Genomic DNA, 27,536 nt, shown 5'->3' with positions numbered 1-27,536 from the left:
TTGTACCTGCAAACTGATTAAAACATGTTTTGATGCCAGGTTTACATGTTCTAGAACAAAATGCGAGGCAATAGTTACCAATGTGCTGGTGCCTTATGCGAAACAGTTATTGGAAGAGGATTTAGATGCTGCAAATTTTATTTCTATTTATTCGGATGCATCAAACCACAAGGAAGTAAAGTTGATTCCCATAATAATAAGATATTTTTCATACCAGTCTGGAATACACGTCAAAATTTTGGAAGTAAGAGATTTGCCAGGTGAAACATCTGACATAGTTACTGATTATATTTTGGAAGTGTTAAAAAAGTATCGTTTAGATACCAAGGTACTTGGATTGTGTGCTGACAACACCAATACTAACTTGGGAGGAATGCGAAGAAGTGGGAAAAATAACATTTTTACCAAGCTGAAATCAAATTTGGGTGGAAGAGAGCTTGTGGGAATTGGTTGTGCCACTCATATTTTGAACAATGCTATACAAACTGCAGCCGACTGTGTACCAATTGATGTGCAAACTTTCATCACCAAGATTTATTCATACTTTTATATATATACAGTGCACGTTAATGAATTGAAAGAATTTTGTGAATTCGTGGACATCGAATATAAGAAAGTCTTGGGATACAGTGCCACACGATGGTTGGCGTTACGACCCGCGATTGAGCGCGTCGTACAAATATATCCTGCCTTAAAATCATATTTTGCCTCAAATGAGAAGAGCCCCACAATTATCACAAATTATTTTGATAATTCAGAGACAGAGTCTTGGCTTTACTTTTTGCATAACGTGTCATCAGTGTTCCACAATGCTATTTTGAAAATAGAAGGACAGGAGATTTCTATTATAGAAACTAGCAATATTTACAGTGACTTAAAAACAAAATTAGCTGACAGAAAAGCAAACGTTTTGTTGCCGTTACAGGTGCGGCAAAATTTGAAGCAGCTTGAGGAAGAAGGCATATTAAAACCTGCTATTTTCAAAGAAAAAGTGGTAGAATTTTATGACACATGTATTCAATATCTAGAGGAATGGGAAGGACCTATTAAGCATACCGAAAAATTCAACTGGGTTTTGTTAAACACTAAACTCACCCATGACAACATTCAAGTTTGCAGTGATTACATTCTTCAGTATTTTTCTGAAATCAATTTAGTAGAAGATGAACTGTTTGATGAAACCTGCTTTTTCCTGCGCTACATTACAGATGAAAAAATTACTAACTGGAGACAAAATTCTGTACCAGTATCGAACAGATGGATTGAAATATTCAAAGCCTTCAGTGAAAATGATGTTTCCTACAAAAATATTGGCAAATTGGTAGAATATTGTCTCTGTTTACCAGGAACCAATGCACCTGCCGAACCTCTTTTTTCTTTGATGAACAATATCTGGTCCAGTGATAAAACTCAATTACATGTTGAATCTTTGAAATGTTTGCTAATTACTAAATATAATTTTAGCCAATCTTGCATGGAATTTTATAAAAACATCCAGGAAAACGAATTATTATTAAAATCAATCCACTCTTCACAAAAATATAAGAAGCAAAATTAGGAATGTAGATTAAGTACTTTTGTACCATTTTTTATTAAAACCATTTTGTTTTACTGCTACACTTGTTTCTTTATTACTTGGACCCCAAAATCCTAAGTATACAATTATGTACTAATCTACCCTTATCAAATATTTGGGGGTTTTTTTGCAAAATTACTTTCATAATATATAATATAAATAAAAGAAGTACATTTTATTGTATTCTTTCACTTAAAGAAAAAATAAGATAAGCATACTCTGCAATATTTTTTCAACTTATATTCTACGACAGCGACTATTACTCATGCTGGCTGAGCTATTTTAAATGTCCTGGTTTTAAATTTGAAAAAAATGGTCACCTTAAGCTAAGTGGATTTAAACCACCTTTACGCCTCCCAGATTCAGGGCTGCTCCAGGTATTCAAATAGTTCCCTAGTGTAAACTAGAGCTGCTCTGAGATCCCCAGGCTGCTAATGGACAACTCTGCAGCTTGCAACAGATGAGAATCCCAATAGCTGGAAAAGCAGAGTAATTGTTCTAAAGGAAAAGTTATTTTGATTCTGGAAGAGTGTGTCCACACAGGGAGCTATTCTGCTCAATGTCCTTGTATAGACAAGCCCTCAGTATCTAGCCATCATGTTTAAGGCCTGATCTACACTTAAAATTTAGGTCAACATAGCTACAAGGCTCATAGGTGTGGAAAAGTCAATTAAAATAAAAATAAATTAAAAATTCAACCCCTGGTGTAAATGCAGCTAGATTGAGAAAAGAGGACAATATATCTTCAGTTTGTCTATTTTGGTCATAGTCTCCTTGATCTGGGTGATATTTCTTTCTAAAGCACTGAGACTTTTAGTCTACAAGAAAGAGAAACTCTAATGTACAACTGGATTCCTATATATTTCCCTTATTCTTCATTTTTCACACCAGTCTCTATGCATTTCTTTATTGATATGTTGCAAATCCTTAGATTAAGGGTCATGGGGACTATGGTAAATGCTTCTTGGCTTTCCACGCTGGAATTTCAATTGAGAGGAGAGGACTGGATGGACAGACATGCTCATTCTCTAATCTGTGCATCTATCTCTTTCAGATTGAAGGCTTGTAAACTCTCAGCTGCTTGTTGTGGGGAGCTCTCTTCCGCTCTCAGCAACAACCAGTTGCTGACAGATCTGGACCTGAGTGATAATCCACTGGGAGCTCTGGGAGTGCAGCTGCTCTGTGAAGGACTGAAACAGCCAAATTGCAAACTGCAGAGACTAGTGTAAGTATTGACCAGTTTCCTCTATGTAAAGACCTTGGCAGGAGGCGTGGCTGGGGTACAATAAACTTCCTGCAGGTACGTGGTGAGGTTAAAATCTGAGTCTCTCCTATTAATGCCTCAGTTGGGGACACTTTCTCCCCACCCCCAAACATGTGAGAGCAAGAAGGAGCCACTACCCAGGAGGACCCTTGCAGTGAATAAAAATCACCACTTGCAAACCAGGACAGCTCTGATCCCTCTGTTAACTATTTCTCCTCATGTTCAGTCACCCCCGCATCCACTTCTCATCCCTCTCCCCTGCTCTGTAGGGTAGGTGGTGGGAGGGACAGGAACAGTCTCTATTCCTGAAGCCAAATGACATGCCCTCTTAGAGCACCGTCTAGCTGAGGCTCTCAAAGCACTTACAGAGCTGAGGGAATTCACCTCCCACCCCATTGAGCCAACTGGAGACAAAATAATATAAGATTCATTTAAGTCAGTTCCTGCTGCCTTGATCCCCTCCTGATTCTCCCTCTGTCCCTGACCCTGCCCCACCATCCAGGTTTGTGACCTCCCTGTTGATTTTTACTTCCTCACGTCCCCTCACCTACACCCAGGCTGCCATTGAATCTTCTCAGTTCTCCATCCCATGTCCTCCCGTCATCGTTGAGCTGGATGAAAGCAATTTTTGCTGCACAGAACATCCGAATACTAAGGTGCTCCCCCACCCCATCTCCAAGTTTTACTGTTGACTTCAACAGGAACAGGATTTGTCACCATTCTGCAAACCCTGACAGTAAAAAGCTTCAAAAATCCTCTTGCCTGTGGACAGGAGGAGGTTCTCCATCAGCCTTGGCAGTGCCGTGTCTGTTCTGTGTCTAGGCTTAAAACCCAGCTGGATATTGCCAATGGACAGGTGAAGTTGGATGCAACTGTTCAGTAACTGCTTGACTAGATTGCTCAGAAACAAGAGACTTGATGATATCGGGCATTCACATGTAAGGCTGGTTGTATCAAGCAATGAATTCTTAAGTCCTGGCCAGGTTACTGCATGCTCCAGGTTGGGGGAGCAGATGTCTGTCCTCAAAAGCAAATAATGACAGTATTTGTTAGTAGGGTTTCTAGATGCTCTTGCTCAGAGCCGTTCTTAGGGTATGGCGAATCAGGACGACCCCTCTGGGCCCCGCGCTTTTAGGGCCCTGTGGGCCAGAGCAATTGGCCAGCACAGTCGCTCCCAAAAGTGACGGGTCAGTCCTGGAAGTGATGTATTCATCACATCCACCCCGGGCCCCGCACCCCCCTAGGGATGGCTCTGCTCTTACTGGCCTGCACTAGCCACAGAGATCAAGGATCAGAATCATAGGCAGAGGGTCAGATTTCCTCTAGCATTGTCTAGGATTCCTGTTTTGTGAATGAACAGAATTCTGAGGAGGGTTTTGTGTTGTCCCTGATGGCCATAGAGGCCATCCTGGATGTGGAAGATCTTCTCTGTGAAGTGGGTACAGTTCCTCACGCTGAGTGGTGCTGGGCTCCGGAGCTAGGAGACATATAAGTTAGCAATGTTATTGACAATCCAAAATAGTTCAGTGGGGTGTGACTTGGGGCTTGTCTACACAGCCCTGCAGTTCAGACTACAGGGGTATGAAGTGCAGCATGCACCAAACTGCTGTGCTGTAACTCCCCCATATAGACAATGCAGGTGCAAACAAAAAGATACCTAGTTCTTGCTAACATAGTCCTGTTTGAAGAGGACTATGTTAACACAAGCTAGGTACCTCTTAATTCACACTAGGACCGTCCACATTGGGGTGCTGCATGCACCAGAATGCTGTGCTGTTGCAATTCACACCCCCATAGTCCAACTGCATCAATGTAGCCTTGGTGGTTGCTATGGAAGAGGAGAAGGAGGATCTCTTGGTCTCCTCCTGGGACAAGGAGCAGGCAAAGAAGAATTCGTTGTTCAGAAATCTGTTTCTTCTTGAGTGTTCTCAACACTGACGCTTGGGTTTTCTTGCCTCCTTGCATCATCTGTCACAGGAAGAAGAAATCACAAAGCTCTGTGAGGGCCATATGGGAAGGAAGTGCTTCAGAACCAAAGTATTCATGGCTGTGGTCAGTCAGTGACTGTGATGTCTCACTGGTTCTTCTAGTCCTTGGCTGCTGGGCTAGGGCATCAATGCTTTGTAGGTCTAACTGGATCAGTGAGCTCTCTAGGATGGACTATGATGTTAAGAAAAAAAAATTAATTAATAGGCAGCAGATTTAAAACAAACACAAGGAAATATTTTTTTCACACAACGCACAGTCAACTTGTGGAACTCCTTGCCAGAGGATGTTGTGAAGACCAAGACTATAACACGGTTAAAAAAAGAACTAGATACATTCGTGGAAGATAGGTCCACCACTGACTATTAGCCAGGATGGGCAGGGATGGTGTCCCTAGTCTCTGTTGACCAGAAGCTGGGAATGGGCGACAGGGGATGGAGCACTTGATGGTGACCTGTTCTGTTCATTCCCTCTGGGGCACCTGTCACAAGACAGGATACTGGGCTAGATGGAGTATGGCCATTCTTATGTTCTTTCTCTTTTGAAGGTGGCAATCTGACTGGCATCAGGGATTGATCCACATTCATTATAAAGGTCAGGATGTGACCAGCTGTGTGTGTGTTTAAGGCCTAGGGACTGCCTGTGAGAATCCAAAGGTGAACAGGGCAAATAGAAAGTTTTGTGCATTGGATCAGGTGTATTGTCAGTGCGAATTGTTAAGCCTCCAAGAATGAGAAGCCTCAGGAACTGCATCACCATGTGAGCCAGTGTCTCTGTCAGCTCCTCCAGAAAACTTGAGCTCTCTGTAGGTAATAGATCTGTGCTATTGGAATGTCTTATTGGGCTTGTCATTGGTCTCTCAGATTAAGTAGATGCACTCAAGGGATTTTGTTATAAAGGAGCTTCTTTTGCATTTGAAGCTGGGTGGCAATAAAATTGGTGCTCTGCTGCTGGAACTGCCTAGTCTGGGTCTGTAGGGCCCTGTGTCAGCTGGAAGGATGAAATGATCCAGCTCCCAGCCTGCTGTGTCAGATAGCCAGGCTCTGGGGATGCAGACCAGACCAGATCAGGGATCTAATCCAAGCTGATAAAAGGCTTTTCAGCCACTAACCTTGCTTTGTTCAACACAAGCTTTGATCCTGAGGTGTGCCTGTGTCTGTAGTAATTTTGTGTGCAGTGGCTGAAACTCATTTGCACTGGATTGGTGGCTGGTGCCTAGAGTAATACTTTCCAGAGGCTGGCTTGTATTTCTTGTGTGTCTTCCATGCAGGGCCGGTGCAATCATTTAGGCAAACTAGGTGGCCGCCTAGGGTGCCTAGTGGTTGGGGGCACCTAAAAGCCCACTCAGGCAAGGAGGTGGAGTGGAGGTGAGCTGGGGCAGGGGCGTGGGGAGGGCTGCCCGCAGTAACAGGGGGGGCGCACAGGGGAACCGCTCCCCACCCCAGATCACCTCCACTCTGCCTCCTCTGCTGAGCACACAGCCCCAGCTCTAATTCTCCTCCAATTGGTGCCACAAGCCTGGGAGGGGAGGAGAATTAGAACGACGCCGGCATGCTCAGCAGAGGAGGTGGAGCCGAGGTGAGCTGGGGCGGGCTCCCCAGGTGGGATTAGCTGCTGCAGGAGGGGGCTCCCCAGGCAGGGTTAGCTTCTGCGGGAGAAGAGTCTCACCAGGGAGGGTTAGCTTCTGCGCGGGGTGGGGGAGTCTCTCCGGGCGGGGTTAGCTTCCACATGTGTGGGCGGGGTATCTGCGGGCAGAGTTAGCTTCCATATGGGGGGGTGTCTCCCTGGGCGGGGGTAGCTGCAGGGGGGGTAGCTGCTGCTGGGGGGAGAGTTAGCTGGGTGGGAAGGTGACACAAGGTGGAAGTTTTATGCCCTAGGCAAAACTTCCTTGCACCGGCCCTGCTTCCATGTAAATCTTGGATTGGAGTGGAAAAGTCTCATACCCATGAGACACTCCCACAGTCTTTTGTTCACATGAAGGCTACGTCTGCACTCGGAGCTGGGAGTGCGATTCCCAGAGTGACTAGACACACTCGCACTAGCTCTCATCGACTCAGCATGCTAAATATAGTGATGTAGCTACGGTAGCGTGAGCAGTGGCATAGGCTAGCTGTTCTGAGTATGTATCCGGAGGCGGGGGGTAGGAGTTCGCCTCCCCACAGCTCTTCATGGCTTTTGCATTTTTGCTTGGGTAACTCCAGGCCCTGGGTAGTCAGCTTCCTGAATTTCCCGGACACAGTTCCTCAGATCAGATACTGTGCTTGGACCCCTCGTCACTACTCCTAGTATCTATCCATTGATAAGTAGCTCTCTGCCCTTGAAGCCTTAGGCTTTGTCTGCAGTTGGAGCTGGGGGTGTGTGATTCCCAGCTCACGTACACACATTAATGCTAGTGCTGATCTGAGCTAGTGCACTAAAAATACTAGAGTAGCCGTGGTAGCATGGGCAGTGGTGAGCAGCGGCATGAACTAGCCACCACCACCCAGACATTTTTGAAAAGTTAGGTGCAATTTCCTGTATTTTAGAAGCTTTTCATATGTTTCAAAGTCAGAATGCTGTGCAATAAAAATAATGTAATAAAATAATCAATAATATGAGCACAGCCGCTGTTCATCTAGACTTCTGTGCTAGGATAACTTGCTAGTGCATCAGGTAACGTACTGTGAAACCAGATGTGCATCAAAACCACAGGACCCCTAAATATATATGATTATTTCAGGTAGATGCAAGCATGAAATATTCTAAAACCTAGCACTAGCATTGGGGAAAAACTTGTTGAGGGAGTGCTATCAATTCTATAATTAAGTTTGCATTCAGATTTGCAATTAAAGGAGGACTGAAAACCCATTATTTTACAGTAAAGATTTTGAGGTAAACAAAAATCAGGTTATTCCCTCCTCTAAGCTCTGGTCAAATGGACTCCCATGCCCACCTACCATTCCTAACCAGGCTACAGAGACCCCATTGTCCTGTGAAGTCATGTTGTCTGATATATAATATTGTTACCATCTCATAATTTTATCACAAATTTTGATATTTGATGGTTTTTCTTAAAGTCACAGCTCCTGGAGTCATGTGAATAAGTGAGCCCCTCACTTTTTAAAAATGAAGGCTAAGTTTCTAGCCCTTGTGGTTACAGATAGAGCCTGAAAACACAAACCCTAAAGTCTCAAAAACCAGAAGACAAAGAAAAAGAACCCAAAATGTATTTGTAAAAAAAATCCCATGAAATCTAAGCCGATATCGTGACTTTTTGGAGCCTGACTCATGATTGTGGAACTTTTGGGGTTGGCCACATGTCATGAGTATATTTTATTGCAATGTTGTGGCATCAAACTTGATATAAAATAATGTAACAGAGTGCCTCTAGATCTCCCCTTTACTATTTTTAGTTTTTCTCTGCTTGAAAGTTTTCTTCTCTCCTTTTCTCTGACTCTTTTTTCCTCATTGTTTTGTAGTGTCTGTTTTTACCTTCCAATTAACTTCTCTCTTCTGATATTTTCCACCCTCTAAACTTCTCCATCCATCTTCCCCATTTTCCTCCTCCTGACCCTTTCCTAGAGCCTTCCTTGAAACTTCACTTTCTCTCTCTCTCTCTCTTTATAGTGCAAGCAGTGGGGCTAATGCAGGAAGTCACACCCAAACCTGGTTCTGGCTTCTCACTGGTCAAGGGATGGGTCTTAGGACAGAGTCTAGGGCTGGTTTTGTGGCTCATTACTGATACTGATTGGTCAGGGAAAGGAGATGCTGGGTGGGCCCACCTGTCAGAATGGCTGTGATGAGCCTCATTCACTCTCTGATGGATCTGCTCTGCATTTGTCTCTCCTGCAGGTTGAGATTTTGCGGTCTCACAGGCGCTTGCTGTGGGGATTTCTCCACCGTTCTCAGCAGGAGTCAGAGCCTGACAGACCTTGACCTCAGTTATAATTTTTCTCTGGGAGAGGCTGGAATTCAACTGCTGTGTGAGGGACTGAAACATCCAAACTGCAAATTACAGATGCTGGGGTAAGTAATATTTGGTCTCCTCTGTGTATTTTCAGATGACATCTATGTAAAGTGCTTCACAGGGGCTGTAGCTGGTGTCTGCCCCCTGTAGGTATATGGAAAAACTGAGAGTTCAGTGTCTCTCCAGCACCATTGTCAATGGCTCACAACGTGCGCTCAGCCTGCCCTGTTTGGAAAATGGAAATATTAAGCAAAGGTGGGCCCACAGCAGACAGCTGGTAACACGGTTCCAGTGAATAAATATTTTATTTTTTTAAACCAATTCTTTAATATTGGGCATTTTTAAAAAAAAAGAGAGCACTCTCTTACCCTTCCACTAACAGCCCATTTTAAAGATAACTTTAATGACTTTGACACCTTTATATATTAACTTTAAAACTTGTGACATTTTTCTGCACAGATTTAAAGCCCTCCATGGCGTCAAAGCAGCTGAGTGCACATATCCCAGCTCAGTGAGTGGCACAAGCTGCCTCCTTCTGAGGCAGCTGTCAATCAGAGTGTGGTGGGTGGTGATGTAGGAGTGATCTGTCACTAGCACAACTTCCAGAGACCCCTTCTCTGCAGCACATTAGATCCAAAACTGGTGGGGGGTGGGCATTGCACCAGGTTCACAAGGCCATTATTTCACCTTGTGCCCTGCTCCCTACAGTGTATTTCCCCGTGAGTTGTCTAGTCTACTGTGATGATGGCCCAAGTCATGGAGCATTCACCCCTTCTGGGGGGAGACTATTCCATGGACTATTCCGGTAGATCTGTCAGAGCAGCACAGCAGTGAAGCAGACACACTTCAGTTGTGTATCTTCCCTCCCGCTCCCCCCCATATCACTCTCAGTGAGTTACTCGTTCCCCACCCTCCTCCGAGCTGTGAGGGAGAGATGGGGCAGTTGCCACCAGGGAGAGGTGCCACCGTCACTCTCTGCAGGGCTGTGCGGGAGGAGAGGCCAGTCGTCACTGATGGTGGAGAAAAAACAAAGAGCTTTGAGATGAGTCCTGTCCACCTACATACTGACAGGCAGAGCTTTGAGATGGGGACAGAAGCAGCTCAGCCCTCCAGCCATGGGTCTGATGTTCTGGGGAAAGAGTGGGGGTCCCTGGATTAGGAGTTGGTGGCATTAACCCCAAACCTCCAGTGATAGACAGCAGCTGCAGTAACAGAAGGCTGATTTTGACATTCACTTTGCTGGTGCTTTTGTCTCGAAAATCTGCCCCAAAACGGCCTTGGGGAACATTTTGGGCTGGAGAGCTTATACTGGGTCCATCTGCTTAGACCAGAATGGATCCAGAGCGCTAGCAATGAAAACGTTTGAACTATTTTCCAGCCACGACCTTCCCACTCCCAACCCACTAAAAGTGACCCCACAACCTGCCCCCTCCCTTTACTTCAACTGACCAGTCACTTGTGGAGTGCTGCGTAACCGACATAATGGGCCAGACTGTGCTCTCAGCTGCTCTGTATTTGCAAGTCTGCCTTTATTGACTGCAAGGGATTTGCTCCAGAGTTACACCAACATAAATGAGAGCTAAACCCTGCCTGACGGGTGTGCATGGAAAAAATCCACACTAACGGCCTTTTGTGTTTTTATTCCCCCTGGCCTCTTCCCACAGCGCTGTCGTCTCTCCCTGCACTCCCACAATAATAAATCTTTCTAGACTCACACAGACATCTGTGAGGGGAACACAGTGCATGGGTCAGAAATGAATCATTTTCCATTCTCTCTTCATTTCATGCAGGCTGGAGTGGTGCAGACTCTCAGCTGTATGTTGTGGGTTCCTCTCCTCTGCTCTCAGCACCAGCCAGGCCCTGACAGAGCTGAACCTTTGGGGGGCGAAGCTGGGAGATTCAGGTGTGCAGGTGTTGTGTGAGGGACTGAGACATCCCAACTGCAAACTGCAGAAAATACTGTAAGTACTGGCTGGTCTGCTCCAGTCTGTGCCTGCTAGCATGGTAGCTCTGGCTGCTGGGTTACCGAACTGTAATGCTTGTGCTCCCACCAGCCCCAGGCCCTGCACCTTCCACTCAATATGAGGCTGAAAGGGACCTCGAGAGGTCATCGAGTTCATCCCACAGTGCAGAGGCAGAATTAAGTAAACGTAGCCCATCCCTGGCAGGTGTTTGTCTCACCTGTTCTTAAAAACCTCCAAGGACAGGGATTCCACAGTCTCCCTAGGTAACTTGTTCCAGGACTTTACTCTCCTTATAGTTTGAAAGTGTTTCCTAATATCCAACCTAAATCTCCCTTGCTGCTGATTCAGCTGATTACTTCTTGTCCTACCCTTGGTGGACATGGAGAACAATGGATCACCATTCTCTTTATAACAACCTTTCACATAATTGAAGTCTGTTATGTTGCCCCTCAGCCTTGTCTTCTATAGACTAAACATGCCCAAGTCTTTCACCCTTTTCTTGTGGAGCTTGTTTTCTAAACCTCTTTTCACTTTTGTTGCTCTCATCTGGACTCTAATTTGTCAACATCTTTCTTGAACTGTGATGCCCCAAACTGGACACAGTTCTCCAGCTGAGGCCTCACTGGTGATGAGTAGAATGGGACACTCACCTCCCATGTTTTACCTACGATTCTCCTGCTAACACACCCTACAGTGATATTAGCCTTTTTTCAAAAAATACATCACACTGTTTACTCATATTCACTTTGTGATCCACTATAATCCCCTGGTCGTTTTCTGCAGTACTGCCCCCTAGCCAGTTATTCCCCATTTTGTAGTTGTGCATTTGATATTTTACCTTCCTAACTGCAGAACATTGCACGTCTCTATTCAATATGATAAATTTCAGACCAATATTCCAATTAATCAAGATCATTTTGAATTCTAATCCTCTCTTCTAAAATTGTTTGTAACCCCTCCCCAGCTTGGTGCCATCTGCAGATGTTATAAGTGTACTTGCCACTCCATCATTCAAGCTGTTAATGAAAATATTGAGCAGTTCCGGACGCAGGACAGACCCCTCTGGGACCCTGCATGATATATCCTCCCAGGGGTAGTTTCAGGCCAAATTTGCAGGGCCAGCAAAGCTCTGAAGACTCAGCTGCAACAGCAAATGTTCTTTTGAGAGTCGGGAAGAGGCAGCGTGAGCAGCAGCTGTATGGGGTGGTACCATGGCCCTAGCACTGTACAGCAGCAAGACTCTGGTAATCAGGAAGGATATTTCAGCAGAAGCAAATCTCAATCAGCAAAGCAAAACAACTTAAACACATCAAATCATAAACCACCCCAGCCTGAGGCTCGCTGAGCCTGGATTTGCAGCCATCTCAACCCACAGCCATTCTGCGCCCACTGGCTCCCCAACAGCTGTTTTTATAGCCCTTTCCCTGAGCACCTGTGCAAGGACAGATTGAAGGAAGCCAGAATTAACCCCTTACTCGCTGAGGACCTGGGATGTCCCTAGCCCCTAAGTATTTGGCTAGTGGCACATGTGGCAGGAGCCATCCTTCCCTCCCTCCAGAATGGAAATGAAACCCTCTCCAGACAGACACTGACTCCAGTGAGGGAACCACAGCCAACAGGGAGGAAACAAATGATCACTTCTCTCTCTGTGTATTTGTCTCTTGTAGGTTGGGGAGTTGCAGCCTCACAGCTGCTTGCTGTGGGGATCTCGCCACTATTCTCAGCACCAGCCAGAGCCTGACAGAGCTGGAACTGGCGGATAACAAACTGGGGGATTCAGGCGTGCGGCTGCTGTGTGAGGGACTGAAACACCCAGACTGCAAACTGCAGAAACTAGTGTAAGTAACCGCTGGTTTCCTGCAGTCTGTGCTTATTAACAGTGACCTGAGCTTTGTCTACTGAGGCATCTGTACTCCTGGCAGCTGAGGAAAACTGTTTTCTATCCTGAGAAAACTTAATATTTCCCCCATTCTGCATTGTGATCCCACTGGTTAGGGCACTCACCTGAGGTGTGGGGGGCACAGGTTAAAGTCACTGCTCTGCCTGATTTGGGAGGAGACGAAGCTGGGCCTCACACAGGCCAGGTGAATGCCCCAACCACAGGGCTACTGGCTATTCTAGGCTTGCTCTGTCTGTAGTTTTGCCTTGAAAGTCCAGCCTGGCTAAGAAAGACCTTCCTGACAGGACTTCCATCAACACCATGATGTTCCCACAAAAAGTGTGTGACTAATCTGCATTTTCTGATGGAAAAACTATTTCACTGAAAAAAATCTCAAATGGTTCATCTAATGACCACCCAAAAACAACTACTCTCCTCCTGTGTACAGCTGAGAGACCCCACCACACTGTAGATTTGTCGTATTTTACTAGACAGAAGTTGGGTCACACGGAGCCTCTTCATGCCCCATAGATATTTTCTGTAGGTCCTCTGTTTATTGTACTCACTAAGGTTTGGTCCACACTAGAAAGTTAGGTCGACCCAGCTACGTCACTCAGGGGCATGAAAAATTCACACCCCCGAGAGAGTTAAGCCGACCTAAACCCCAGTGTAGACAGTGCTAGGTCACTTACTGAGCATAGCATCCTGCTGGGAGCACATGGCTCCAGGATCTGCACTGGTTGCCCATTGGTCTCTGGGTGGAATTTAAGAGGCTGGTTCTGATCGATAAAGCCCTAAATGACCTGGGACTGGCCTACCTGAGGGATTGTGTCTGCCCCAACTGCAGTCAGCACGGGCACCTGAGCTGATTCCCCCTTTGTTATAAAAGAGAAGGGATGGTTGGCCTCTATGAGGGCTCTGGGACTTTCCCTTTCCCGCAGTCCAAAATACCCCACATTTAGGGACCTTCTGGGCATGCTGCAATGAGCCTCTGTTTGATTGGGGTTTTAAAGAGGGTTGAGAAGGTGTTTTCTGTAGCTGAATGGATAAGTTCCTATTAGAATAATTAATTTAATGCTACTGGGGTTTTGGTTGTAGCTCTAATTGTATGTTAGAGGTCTAGAGCAGGGGTGGGCAAACTTTTTGGCCTGAGGGCCACATCTGGGAATAGAAATTGTATGGTGGGCCATGAATGCTCACAAAATTGGGGTTGGGGTGTGGGAAGGGGTGAGGGCTGTGGTTGGGGGAGCGGGTTCTGGGGTGGGGCCAGAAATGAGGAGTTCAGGGTGCGGGAGGGGACTGTGAGCTGCAGTGGGGAGCGGGGTGCAGGGGAGTGAGGGCTCCGGCTGAGGTTGCGGCCTTTGGGGTGGTGCTGGGGGATGCGGAGTTTGGGGTATAGAAGAGTGCTCTGGGCTGGGATTGAGGGGTTTGGAGGGTGGGAGGGGACTCAGGGCTGTGGCAGGGGATTGGGGTGCGGGAAGGGGTGCAGGCTGGGGGTGCAGGTTCTGGAGTGGGGCTGGGGATGAGGGGTTTGGCATGCAGGAGAGTGCTCTGGGCTGGAATGGAGGGATTCAGAGGGCAGGAGGGGGATCAGGGCTGGGGCAGGGGGTTGGGGTGTGGGGAGAAGCTCAGGGGTGCAGGCTCCAGGTGGCACTTACCTCAAATGGCTCCCAGAAGCAGCAGCATGTCCCTCTCCAGCTCCTACACAGAGGCGCAACCAGGCAGCTCTACACGCAGGGCCGGCTCCAGGCACCAGCATTCCAAGCTGGTGCTTGGGGCGGCATTCTGCAAGGGGCGGCAGCCCCCCTTGTTTTGCCCCCAAGCAGCGTGCCGAATTGCTGCCGTGGTCGGGGGGGGGCAGTCTGTGTGCCCTTAGGGCGGCAGGCGCGTTTCCGCGGCGGCGGCAATTCGGCGGCAACTTCTATTTTTAGCTGTCCGGGGCAGCTTCAGCTAAACATAGACGCTGCCGCCGAATTGCCGCCTCCGCGGAAAAGCGCCTGCCGCCCTAAGGGCACATGGACTGCCCCCGCCGCCCAGGGCGGCAATTTGGCGCGCTGCTTGGGGCAGCGAAAACTGTAGAACCAGCCCTGTCTACACGTTGCCCCATCTGCAGGCACCGCCATTGCAGCTCACATTGGAGCACCGGAGGAGGACATTGGAGTGCATAGGAGCCGGAGCGGGGCTATGCCGCTGCTTCCAGGAGCCACATGGAGTGGCCCCCAACCCCGCTCCCCAGCTGGAGTGCCAAAGCGGGGCCACATGGCTGCTTCCGGGAGCCGTGTGGAACAGCCCCAACCCTGTTCCCCGGCTGCAGCACCAGAGCAGGGCAAGTCCCAGACCCCACTCCCCAGTAGGAGCTTGAGGGCTGGCTTAAAATGGCCTGCGGGCTGTAGTTTGCCCACCCCTGGTCTAAAGCCTCATGTAGGGGTCTTTTTGTAATCTGAATCAAAGTGAAATGATTTCTCTATTGCTTCCAAATTAAGAATCACTTTAGAACAGGGGTCGGCAACCTTTTAGAAGTGGTGTGCCAAGTCTTCATTTATTCACTCTAATTTAAGGTTTCACGTGCCAGTAATACCTTTTAATGTTTTAAGAAGGTCTCTATCTATAAGTCTATAATATATAACTAAACTATTGTTGTATGTAAAGTAAATAAGTTTTTAAAAACATTTAAGAAGCTTCATTTAAAATTAAAGAAAAATGCAGAGCCCCACAGACTAGTGGCCAGGACCTGGGCAGTGTGATTGCCGCTGAAAATCAGCTCACATGCCGCCTTCGGCACACGTGCCATAGGTTGCTTACCCCTGCTTTAGAGTTACACACAGGTATCAAGAAGGGGAAATGCAGAGGAAGAGGCATAAACAAGTCATCATTTTGCTCTCTGTATATCTTCATATCCTACAGACTGGGGTATTGTGATCTCACAGTTGCTTGTTGTGGGGATCTGTCCTCTGTTCTCAGCACCAGCCAGACCCTGACAGAGCTCGGCGTAAGGTGGAACAACCTAGGAGATTCAGGAGTGCAGCTGCTGTGTGAAGGATTAAAACATCCAAACTGCAAATTACAGACACTGCAGTAAGTACCAGATGGTTCCCTTTAGTCTGTGCCTGTTAACACTGTAGTTGGTGAGTTACACTCTATTTATCAGGATCACAATAACCTGCATAGAACCCAGCCATGGACCAGCCCCACTCTGCTCCCAAGGCAAAGAACAGAGACTCACTGATATCTTCATTGGCCACATTCTGCTAGTTAAACAACTGAATAATGAGAGAACTGCAGAACATAGGGCTAGAAGGGGCCACAATGATCAGCTGCTCTAACTCCCACCAAGATGCAGGAGTTCTGAGTACTGCAGTGGGCTCAGTCCCTGGGCCCTGTTCTGCAGGCAAAGTAGCTGGGTAATTGTCCTAAAGGGGCAGCCAAAGTTCCCTCAATACAGGGTAATCCTTAGGTGGTGCAAAGCAGGTCTAACCACATTTTTGGCACCCTTCCACAGCATCCCTCCTGCCTCAGCATAGGAAGGGCAGAGAGGTTAGGAGGGGCAGGGTGTAGTGCAATGACGCTTCACCGGATCCTAGCCTGGCACAGCAGCTGGAGTAACTTAGAGCAGCCCTGAGATTCCTCTTAGTTATACCAGAGGCTGTTTTGGCCCCCATCTGGCCCAGGATCAGTGCAGTAGGAAGGTGGGTTACAGCCAATACCTTCTCCTCGAAGTCTCTCAGCAGTGCCAGATGTGAACTTGGTGCAGCCGAGGACAGAATCTGGTGGCTTTTAGCAAACCACAAATGCAGCATATTTTGACATTAGAAAACAATGATTTTACTCACTAAGGCAGTAACAACCCCACATGTGTGCACACTGCCCTGAACTGGAGCTGTCACTCCTGCTCTCCCAAAAGAGCTGGAAAGAAAAGGAAATTGAACATGGCTCTTTTCTCCCAAAAGGGCTGTAAACAGCAAATGTGAATAAATATCAACATTAATGTGTTTCCCACAAAGGGGCTGAGACTCCCCTCTGATCATTACCCATCATTTCACAGAATCATAGAAGATTAGGATTGGAAGGGTCCTCAGGAGGTCATCTAGTCCAGTGGTCCCCAACCATTTTGTGACCAGTAGCACATTCATGTTTTCAGAAGAGCGTGGCAGGCGCCAACAATTTTTCAAGGCTTATTTTGTATTTGTACATTAAATAATACAAAAAAAATATTTAATATTACAAAATATATGAATCCAGAGAGAAGCCGGAGAAAAGCCACAAGGACAGAGAACACCGGTGCCTGCAGCCCTGGAGTACTCTGTGCCCAGCAGGCGCAGGGCCCCAGATTCTCTTCTCTGCTGGGCATTAGGTGGGCCTCGCACCTGCCGGGGACCGAGAACACCAGCGCCTACAGCTCCAGAGTTCTCTGTCCCCGGCAGGCGCGGGGCCGCGGCTTCTCTCCAGCTTAAGCTGCGGCCCCGCACCTGCCAGGGACCGAGAACACCGGTGCCCGCAGCCTGCAGCCCCAGAGTTCTCTGTCCCTGGCAGGCATGGGGCTGCAGCTTCTCTCCCCTGCTGGGAACTAGGCAGACCCCGCACCTGCCGGGAACAGAGAACACCGCGCCCGCAGCCTGAGTTCTCTGTCCCCGGCAGGTCCCCTGCTGGGCACTAGGCGGGCGCATATAAATGCCTGGGCGGGCGCCATGGCGCCTGCAGGCACCACGTTGGGGACCACTGATCTAGTCTAACCCCCTGCTCAAAGCAGGACCAATCCCCAACTAAATCATTCCAGCCAGGGCTTTTTCAAGCCAGGCCTTAAAAACCTCTAAGGATGGAGATTCCACCACCGCCCTCGGTAACCCATTCCAGTGCTTCCCCACTCTCCTACTGAAATATTTTTCTTAATATCCAACTTAGACCTCCCCCACTGCAACTTGAGACCACTGCTCCTTGTTCTGTTATCTGCCGCCACTGAGAACAGCCCAGCTCCATCTTCTTTGGAACCTCCCTTCAGGTACTTGAAGGCTGCTATAAAATCCCCCCTCACGCTTCTCTTCTGCAGAGTAAATAAGCCAGTTCCCCCAGCCTCTCCTCATAAGTCATGTGCCCCAGCCTCCTAATCATTTTTGTTGCCCTCCTCTGGACTCTCTCCAATTTGTCCACATCCCTTCTGTAGTGGGGGATCCAAAACTCGATGCAATACTCCAGATGTGGCCTCACCAGTGCTGAAGAGAGGGGAATAATCACTTCCCTTGATCTGCTTGCAATGCTCCTACTAAAATGCAGCCCAATATACCATTGGCCTTCTTGGCAACAAGGGCACACTGCTGACTCATATCCAGCTTCTCATCCACTGTAATCCCCAGATCTTTTTCTGCAGAACTGCTGCTTAGCCAGTCGCTCCCCAGCCTGTAGCAGTGCATGGCCAAATCTGCATTGTCACCCCAGCTACAGATAACAAAGCCCAGTCAGCAAATATGTCACTGAGAACCGGCTGTGGGCTGGCACCCAGTGCACTTTCTGGCACATCCTTCTCATGGCAGCTAATTCAAGGCTGGTCTGCAACCCCACTGGCCAGAGCTCAGCCCTGTCATCTCTGGTCTCAGCATCCCTGTGCATTGTCCTCCTGTGTCACTAAGCCTTAGCAATTGCCTCTCGCCTCCTGCTTGCAGGCTGCTCCACCCCCACATGTCCTGGTGCTGCTGCTCCCAGCCCGCCAGCCACAGCCTGCTTCTCTGATCAGCTCTCCCCTTCCCACCTGCCTCCTTGCCCTGGCTCTCAGGATACCACTGCCAGGCTTTCTGTCCTTGCTACCTGCAGCCTGCTGCTCACCCCCCCACACACTGGCCCTCTCGCTCTCCCAACCTGATCCCTTCTGTCCACAGGATGTCACGTCTCTTTCCTCCTCATTCTGATTAACACAGCGCCCCCTACTGGTGAGATGCTAATCTAGGTTCTTCCTCTACCAGAATAACCTAGCCCAGTGATCCCCAACCTTTTTGTGGCCAGTAGCATATTCATGTTTTCAGAAGAGCGTGGCGGGCGCCAACAATTTTTCAAGGCTTATTTTGTATTTGTACATTAAATAATACCAAAAAACATATTTAATATTACATAATATATGAATCCAGAGAGAAGCCGGAGGAAAGCCACAAGGACAGAGAACACCGGTGCCTGCAGCCCTGGAGTACTCTGTGCCCAGCAGGCGCAGGGCCCCAGATTCTCTTCTCTGCTGGGCAGTAGGTGGGCCCCGCACCTGCCGGGGACCGAGAACACCGTGCCTGCAGCTCCAGAGTTCTCTGTCCCTGGCAGGTCCTCTGCTGGGCACTAGGCGGGCACACAGAAATGCCCTGTCGGGTGCCATGGCACCCACGGGCACCACTTTGGGGAACACTGGTTTAGTCCTTTCTCTTCCTACCATTCTAGCAGGGAACTAGTAGGGAACCAGCAGGTCATTACAGTGTATTGTTAGGACCATCCCACCCATTAGAAATAGCACCTGTAATAAGATGGCCAATGTTTGTATGGTGGGTCCTGCGCTTTTCTTGGGAGGGACTAAGACACTACCCCTTGCCCCTGCTCTTGGGTGCCAAGGGCCCCACTAGTGGCCCAGGAAGGTGGTAGAAGAGGGAAGCGGGGAAGGGGTCTAGGTTTTCTCCTCGCTCTGAGTCCCTCTCAACCTCTGTGGGTTTCTTACCCTCTTCCCCCTTGGGTGGGGTTATCCTCAGTCCTTAGATGTTGGGGGAGGGAGTCTCCCTTACTTTGGTTCTCTGATCTCTCAAATCTCACAACACACCTCCAAGCTCTAGTCCTCTCTCCTTCCTCCTCTTCCCCTGACTTCCTGAAGCAGGGGGTTTCATTAGGTTCCTGATGGGGCCTTAATTGACTACAGGTGCTACAATTAACCTGTAGCAACCCTCCCTAGTCTACAGGGAACCACACCTTAATTAGCCTGAGGCTACCACTCTATCTCTGCTCCCAGGCTCTCCTGTATCACACACCTCAATCTGCCTGTCCCTTCAACTCATCTGAACAAGCGCATATAGAACACATAGTAACTGACACAACACCTGCACATGGTAAATTATTCCCTCCAGGGCTTGTAGTGTTTAAGAGAAGAGGGTGTGTTTCTATGGGGATCCCACAGGGATCGATTGGCCCTATGCTTCATAACATTTTTATCAATGACCTGGCAGACAACATAGTATCACTGATAAAGTTTGCAGATAACACAAAAATTGCAAAAGGGGAAATAATGTAGAGCACAAGTTACTGCTACAGAGCAATCTGTGTTGCTTGGGAAATTGGGTGCAAGCGAACAATATGTACATTTTAATACAGACCAATAGAAATGTGTGCATCTAGAAACAAATAATTTAGGCCACACTTACAGGATGGGGAACCCTATCTTGGGAAGCAGTGACTTTGAAAAAGACTTGAGGGGGTACGGTGGATAATCAGCTAAGCATGAGCTCCCAGTGTGTTGTTGTGCCCAAAAGGGCTAATGGCAGGGGCAGCTCTAGCCATTTTGCCGCCCCAAACACAGCGGCACGCCGCGGGGGGCGCTCTGCCGGTCGCCGGTCCCGCGGCTCTGGTGGACCGCCCGCAGACGTGCTTGCAGAGGGTCCGCTGGTCCCGCGGCTCCGGTGGACCTCCCGCAGGCGTGCCTGCGGATGCTCCACCGGAGCTGCGGGACCAGCAGACCCTCCGCAGGCATGCCTGCAGGAGGTCCACTGGAGCAGCCTGCTGCCCTCCCGGCGACCGGCAGAGCGCCCCCCGCGGCGTGCCGCCCCAAGCACACGCTTGGCATGCTGGGGCCTGGAGCCGCCCCTGGCTAATGGATGTATAAAGAGAAGAATCTCGAGTAGGAGTTGAGGTTATTTTACCTCTGTATTTGGCACTGGGGTGATGATGGCTACTGAAATATTGTGTCTAGTTCTGGTGCCCACAGTCCAAGAAGGATGGTGATAAATTGGAGAAGGTCCTGAGAAGAGCCATGAGAGTAATACAAGGATGGGAAAACCTGCCTTATAGTGACGGACTTCGATCTACTTAGCTTAAGAAAGACAAGGCTAAGAGGTTACATGATCACAGTGTACAAGTACCTACGTGGGGAACAAATATTCGATAACGGGCTCTTCAGTCTAGCAGAGGAAAGTATAACAGGATCCAATGGCTGGAAGTTGAAGCTAGACAAATTCAGACTGGAAATAAGGTTCAGTGAGGGCAGCTAACCACTGGGACAATTTACCAAGGGTTGTGGTGGATTCTCTGTCACTGGCAATTTTAAAATCAAGATGGAATATTTTTGTCGACAAGCTCTGCTCTAGTTCAAACAGGAATTGTTTGGGGGACGTCCTGTACTGCAGGTCAGACCAGATGATCACAGTGGGCCCTTCTGGCCTTGGAATTTATGACTAATCCCAAAGGCTTCTCTCAGAGCACTGTGGTTTACTGTGCATGCCTAGAATGAAGACTGCTGATGCCAGCGAATGGGGCAAAACTAAGCAGTCATAAATCTTTGTATCTCTCTGGCTCCTGCAGACTGAGTGGTTGCCATTTCACAGCTGCTTGTTGTGAGGATCTCGCCTCTGCTCTCAGCAGCAACCAGACGCTAACAGAGCTGATCCTGGGAGAGAAAACAATGGACAACTCAGGTGTGAAACAGTTGTGTGAAGGACTGAAACACCCAAACTGCAAACTGCAGAAACTGGGGTAAGTTACAAGTGGGCTCCTTTCACGAGTGTTCCTTTCACATGGGGCCAGGCTTTCGAAAGTGCTCAGCATGCAGTAGCTTGTGACTTCTATGGTCAGATTTTCAGAAAAGCCAGCAGCACCCTGGATAAATGGGACTTCAGTCCCCTTGAACATCCAGCCCCAGTTGTGGGTGCTGAGTTCTTTGGAAAATCTGGCACATAGTGATGTGATTTAAGCTCTTTCTCCTGGGGTCACAATGTTATTGTCCATGCACCCAAGAACTGGCACCTAGTCTCCTCCTGCAGAGAAAGGAAGAGAGATCCACTGCTGTGATACCAGTAGAGCTGGGTGACATTTTTTGCTCAAATAGTAAATTTGCAGAAAAATGCACTTTCAGGATGAAAATATTTGCAAATGGATGTTGCATCTGATGAATAATTTTGGCAGAATAAAAAGCTGGCTTTTTTTAAACAAAAGATTTGTCTTGTCACTTTGAAACAATGTTTTGTTTAGAAATGTAGCTAATTTGATTAATTTGTTTTTTGAGGGTAAAAAACACTTAAAAAGAAACTAAAGAAAACCACAAAAAGACCCGAATTTTTTTCAGATCAAATAAATTTTCATTTGGCACCAAAAACTTTGTTTGTTTGATTTCTTTTAACAACAACAACAACAACAAAAACCCTGAAAATTTGAGGTTTTGATTCAAAATGAACCTTTTCTTTTTTTTTTCTTCAGTTCAGCCACCAATCTGAAAAATGTATTATTCATGCAGCTTGACTAGCTTAAACATGGGATAATAAAGTGGCTGAGCACTTCAAAGGCAGCGTAGTTTTGTGTTAGAATTAGGGTGATCAGACAGCAAGTGTGAAAAATTGGGACAGGGGATGGGGGGTAATCGGAGCCTATATAAGAAAAAGAGCTAAAAATCGGGACTGTCCCTATAAAATCGGAATATCTGGTCACTCTAGTTAGAATCTCAGTTATTTTACTCAGTAAGCAGGACTGAGAATAGGAGTCGGGGGTGTTTCACAATTGAATTAAAATAGCCTTCCATGCAAATGATAAATTACCACCATTTCATCAAATAATTCTGGGACAAAGCCAAACAAAGAAAAAAAGAAAAAGGAAAAGAGGGAAAGGATACAAAGTCGACACCTAATTGTTTTTGTTTAATTTCTTTTTCTATCTATGATGGCAACCCCGTTTCTTCACTCTTCTCCTCCTCATCTTGGTTGTCTGTCTATTCAGTAGCTCATACAGATATTGGTAGGATTGGAAAGTCCAGCCGGCACCTTAGGCAACTGACATCTGCCTTTTCCTCCAGAACAATGTCAGGCAGTTTTAAACTGTTTTTAAGATCATCTTAGTTCATAAAAGCTACCAGAGTTTCAGCTTAAGCAGCATTTAAATCCAGCACAGCCGGACAGCCGGACAGCTACAAGAGAATGTTTTGAAATTTCTATACCACTGGCCTGAAGGGGAAAAGGCAAATCTATAAAAGAGAGAGAACTAAAAGGACCAGAAATAAAGGAAGATAAAAGACTGATGGGAATTAAAAAATGGAAGTAAGTTCTGTGGAGCATTGAGATAGCAAATACATTTAAACAACGTCCAGATTTCTACACAGTCCTAGACATCCCCCACACAGCCTTTGGTTCTGGGATGTTACAACCAAAACACATGATGGCAGCTTTCAAAATGATTTAGATTTAGAACAATAACTTTATAGATTAATAACAATTCAGAAACAAATAAGTTCGCTGAAGTCTGTTTTCTTGCTTGCTATAAATGTCACATGCTGGCATCTCCCTCCCTCTAAGTGGGCTGAGAGTTACGCACGTCATTCAAGAGCAGCCTCTTCAGCAGGCAAGGACGGGCCTCGTCAGACTCCAAAGGGAATCCAGTGCAGATGGTGACTATTGGTGTGGACCAGAAATGTGTGGGATGGGGAAAGAAGATGGGCCCAAATAGTTATGTCTGAACATTCATTGCAATAGTCTTTTGTGTCCATTCCAGAGATGATTTCACTGAAACCAATGGTGTGCGGCTAACTCTGCTTCAAAGGGACTGTGTTCTCAGGCATTATGTCTAACACTTTTTCTTGACTTGTTTTTCCCCACAGCTTGAGCAGTGTCAATGTAAATGAAGACACACAGAGAGAGCTAGATGCTGTGAAAAAGAGGAAACCTGATATGGTCATACATATATGGAAGAATTGGTGAGCAGGAGCCAATTGCACCGACACTGCTCTGGCCTGGCTGTCGGCCTGCTAGCTGGGACAGCAGCTAGGGACAGGACCTGCCTCTTTTAAGGCATCTCTGGCATCACCAAGGACTCCGGATGCATATTCTCCTGCTGGTGTTAAGAGTGAGAACCTCACACTGTGAGGAAAATACGCTCCCGTTTTGTGAGCTTGTTGAATTTACACATTCAGCCTCCACAGGCGCAGGACTGGAAGAGACTGTCAGGTCTGTGAGAACCAAAGGCTTATTATGTGGAGCTGGTTAGGCTTTTTAGGTTCACCCACTGATATCTGCCCACATCCTCAAGGTTGTAGACCCCTGTTGCTTATTGAAAGAAATGTTTGGTTTCAGTTTTATAAATTGTATTAAAACTATTACACCAACAAACTGTATCACCAAAGTGAAGCTACTAATCGTACTACAAAACTAAATGAAGCACAGAGCAATGCAACTATCCAAACAAAATCAAACCCCAATTAAATTAGTCTCAGTGTTAAATCAAAACTATGTCACCAAATTAGTTACCTCATCAAATTAATAAGAACTGATTATTTGTTGTATTAATCCTAAAAAGGATCTAAGAAGGTTACTGTTTGGGTTATGAATCCCAGCTAAAGAATTTTACCCAATCAACCAAATCTATAACTTGGTGCTGGGTCACTCTCTTAATACTGTAAGGAGTTTATTATTTAATGTCCGAACCACAAGCTCAGAGCCAATTACAAAGCTTTCTCCTGACATTTCAATGTGTGCTGGTGAACACTTTCCTCCCCTCACCCAGAGCTATTACAGTGTAGGCTTTGAGAAAACACGCTCTGCTAAGCAGCAGTTTGACATCTCTTATTTAGCAATTTACAGCTGACAGCTTTGTTTCTCAGGCCTCAAACACACACAGACAGAACATACTTCAGCGAATGTCTTTGAGACTGTTTTAGGGCTACTTCTATCCGGGGAACTTTCTTTAAGGCGCCTTCCTGTTGTGGATTCTACTGGCGCTCGTACGCACATGCTGCATGTATGTACAAACCCAGGCTCTCACACCATCAGATTAGAGAATAAAAAGGGCTGGGACATCTCCCAGTTAATAAAACCAAGGCAAAAATAGAAAAAAGGGAAAAACAAGACATTTAACATAATGCCCACGCTTGTGCTGGGACTTATAAAACACAAAAAGTCTGTACACACTAAAAAAACCCTGACTGACAGAGCAGGAGGGGGAAACACTAACCCCCCTACCTTTTAGGCTTGATCCTGCTATGATCGAGGGTATATTCACCTATGTAATTTATATATATAAATTTATATATATTTTTCCGACAGACGGGTAGGAGCACTGAGGACTCTAATCTTCTCCCTATTGCCCAATATCTCTATGACCGGGGGTGTGCACAACTGAATGATTGATCACTTTATACATATGATATACCCTTTAGAGCAGTATTTTCAACAATCACGGTGCATGTCCTCCCCCTTTTGCAATTCTCCAGCAACAAATGTTATGCTTAGAAGAAGCACACGGGATTTTTTTTTAGGGGAAAAGGCAATACGCCGCGGATATTGGAGATACAACAATTAGCATATGCATTTAATTACACACATAGACACACTGTCCCGCTAGTCAGTGTTACAGTTACCAGTTCAGAGGCTGTCTCAGTCTAGTGGCCAGCTAGGTTGATTACAAGTAGGGAGGACCCAGGTTCTGTAGGTCACGACACGATGCTCTGGGGAAGTCTTGGCAGGATGAACCCAAAATGTTATGGCAAAGAACCCTGTTTATATAGAGATTTTTGTTTTATTGAGACCAATGAATTTTTCACCATTATGCTGTAATTAATTGCTGTTTGACAAGGGCTTGTTTTTTTATTTTTTTTTTATTTTTTATTTTGGTTTTTTATTCGTTTTTTGGGGAGTTACCCCATGCTGGTTTTGATTAGTTATTTTGTCCCAGTTGATAGGTACCTGCCTTATTTTTTAGAGTTGTTAATTTGTCCTTTTTTGACATTTTAATAGGGGCATGTGGCAATTTTTTGGTATCTTTACATTGTTTTGGGGGTTTGTTTTAGAACATTTGGTTTGATGATGGCCTTGACAGTTATTTTTTTACATACACATTTTTTATTTACACACAAAACAGGATTGATTTACACAGAACATTTGAACAGGAACATTAAATTACAATGTAGGAGAAAACCATTATTGCATTCTTTTATTAATTTTAAAATGCTAATTTTAAACCTACAACAAAGTGGTGACCCCAAAGGTCTATTACTGCCTTGAAATTAGCTTTAGACACAAGATTCTGGCTGATGCAATTTTTACCAAAGGCCTGTTAGGCCATTCCTTTCTGCTTTCAGAAATGGTGGCTGGCAGAATATTGTTCAATTATTTATACATTAATACATTTAATACATGCTACATTACCAGTCTTTATTTTTTTGTAATTATACAAAATACAAACCTAAGATTTTACTACTACAAGGCCACACAGGCCAAGGCCGGTCAGTGGCTGTATAGGCAGGTGCCTAAACATCTGTTGGTAGAAGGATTGAGACAGAGGGGTTCTGAGGGTGGGAGGGGGATCAGGGCTGGGGCAGGGGATTGGGGCATGGGACCGGGTGTAGGCTCTGGCTGGGGGTGCAGGCTCTGGGGTGGAGCTGGGGATGAGGGGGTTTGGATGCAGAAGGGTGCTCTGGGCTGAGATTGAGGGGTCCATAGGGTGGGAAGGGTTTCAGGGCTGGGGCAGGGGTTGGGGTGTGGGGAGAGGCTCAAGGGTGCAGGCTCCAGGTGGTGCTTACCTCAAGCGGCCCCCGGAAGCAGAGGTGCAGCCAAGTGGCTCGGGACGCTGCCCTGTCTGCAGGTGCCATCCCTGTAGCTCCCATTGGCCATGGTTCCCGGCCAATGGGAGCTGCACGGGAGGTGCTTGGGGCAGGGGCAGCATGCAGAGCAGTGCCCCCTAGCTGCCCCTACATGTAGGAGCCAGATGGGGGCCATGCCGCTGCTTCTGGGAGTCACACGGAGTGGCCCCCGATCCAGCTTCCCAGCTGGAGTGCTGGAGTGGGGCAAGCCCTAGATCCTGCTCCCCAGTGGGAGCTCGACGGCTGGATTAAAATGGCTGGTGGGCCAGATCTGGCCTGCGGGCTGTAGTTTTCCCACCCCTGCTCTAGGCAGTCCTTCACACCGACCCCAGGGATAGTGGGCTTCAGGGTGCAAATCACGTCTAAAGCTGGGCCCCTGAGGCTCTCTACTAGACATCTTCACTCTTCTGTGCCTGGTATGGCCCACTCCTGCAGCATTTCAATGGTATGTTCCAACCAGGGTTCACACTCCTCTTCCCCAGGTATTGTGATGGGACCCCCAGCAAATACCTTAACTTACGATAGTAGCTTGCCCCAGTGCTTTTCCCCAATCATCGGCCAAGGCTGCAGCCCCCAAGCTAGGAGCTGCTGAGTCAGAGCCCAACAAACCTGACTTATTAGCTATTATACAGAGTACTTTCCTCAAATATAAACACAATTGTTTTCCCAACTTAGTGAATCACTCACCAGGTGCTTACGAGCCCCCCCAAAATGTAACCCTTCCGCTAGGTGGAGCCAGGTTCATAGAATCATAGAATCTCAGGGTTGGAAGGGACCTCATGAGGTCATCTAGTCCAACCCCCTGCTCAAAGTAGGACCAAACCCAACTAAATCATCTCAGCTAGGGCTTTGTCAAGCCTGACCTTAAAAACCTCTAAGGAAGGAGATTCCACCACCTCCCTAGGTAACCCATTCCAGTTCTTCACCACCCTACTAGTGAAAAAGTTTTTCCTAATGTCCAACCTAAACCTCCCCCTCTGCAACTTGAGACCATTACTCCTTGTTCTGTCATCTTCTACCACTGAGAACAGTTTAGATCCATCCTCTTTGGAACCCCCTTTCAGGTAGTTGAAAGCAGCTATCAAATCCCCACTCATTCTTCTCTTCTGCAGGCTAAACAATCTCAGTTCCCTCAGCCTCT

At 47.0% G+C, this 27,536-nt stretch overlaps 1 protein-coding gene across 4 annotated transcripts in view; it reads left to right on the top strand.

Annotated features, from left to right (window-relative positions):
* LOC123368700 (NACHT, LRR and PYD domains-containing protein 3-like) overlaps positions 1–25,386 on the top strand; it is a 59,111-nt gene extending 33,725 nt beyond the window's left edge. For 2 of the 4 annotated variants that reach the window (XM_045013737.1, XM_045013740.1), the window contains 7 exons: positions 2,631–2,801; positions 8,658–8,831; positions 10,563–10,733; positions 12,404–12,574; positions 15,520–15,690; positions 21,142–21,312; positions 23,420–25,386. In XM_045013737.1, the coding sequence (XP_044869672.1) occupies positions 2,631–2,801; positions 8,658–8,831; positions 10,563–10,733; positions 12,404–12,574; positions 15,520–15,690; positions 21,142–21,312; positions 23,420–23,519 (1,129 nt within the window). In that variant the 3' untranslated portion in view covers positions 23,520–25,386. The remainder of the gene's footprint in view (positions 1–2,630; positions 2,802–8,657; positions 8,832–10,562; positions 10,734–12,403; positions 12,575–15,519; positions 15,691–21,141; positions 21,313–23,419) is intronic. The other 2 variants (XM_045013738.1, XM_045013739.1) reach the window with 2 other exon arrangements.
* The last annotated feature ends 2,150 nt before the right edge of the window (positions 25,387–27,536 follow it).

This window comes from Mauremys mutica, chromosome 4 (assembly GCF_020497125.1).
Source record: "Mauremys mutica isolate MM-2020 ecotype Southern chromosome 4, ASM2049712v1, whole genome shotgun sequence".
Lineage (NCBI taxonomy): Eukaryota > Metazoa > Chordata > Testudines > Geoemydidae > Mauremys > Mauremys mutica.
The sequence above is the reverse complement of the archived record's forward strand: the minus strand, read 5'-3'. Positions and strand labels throughout refer to the sequence as shown.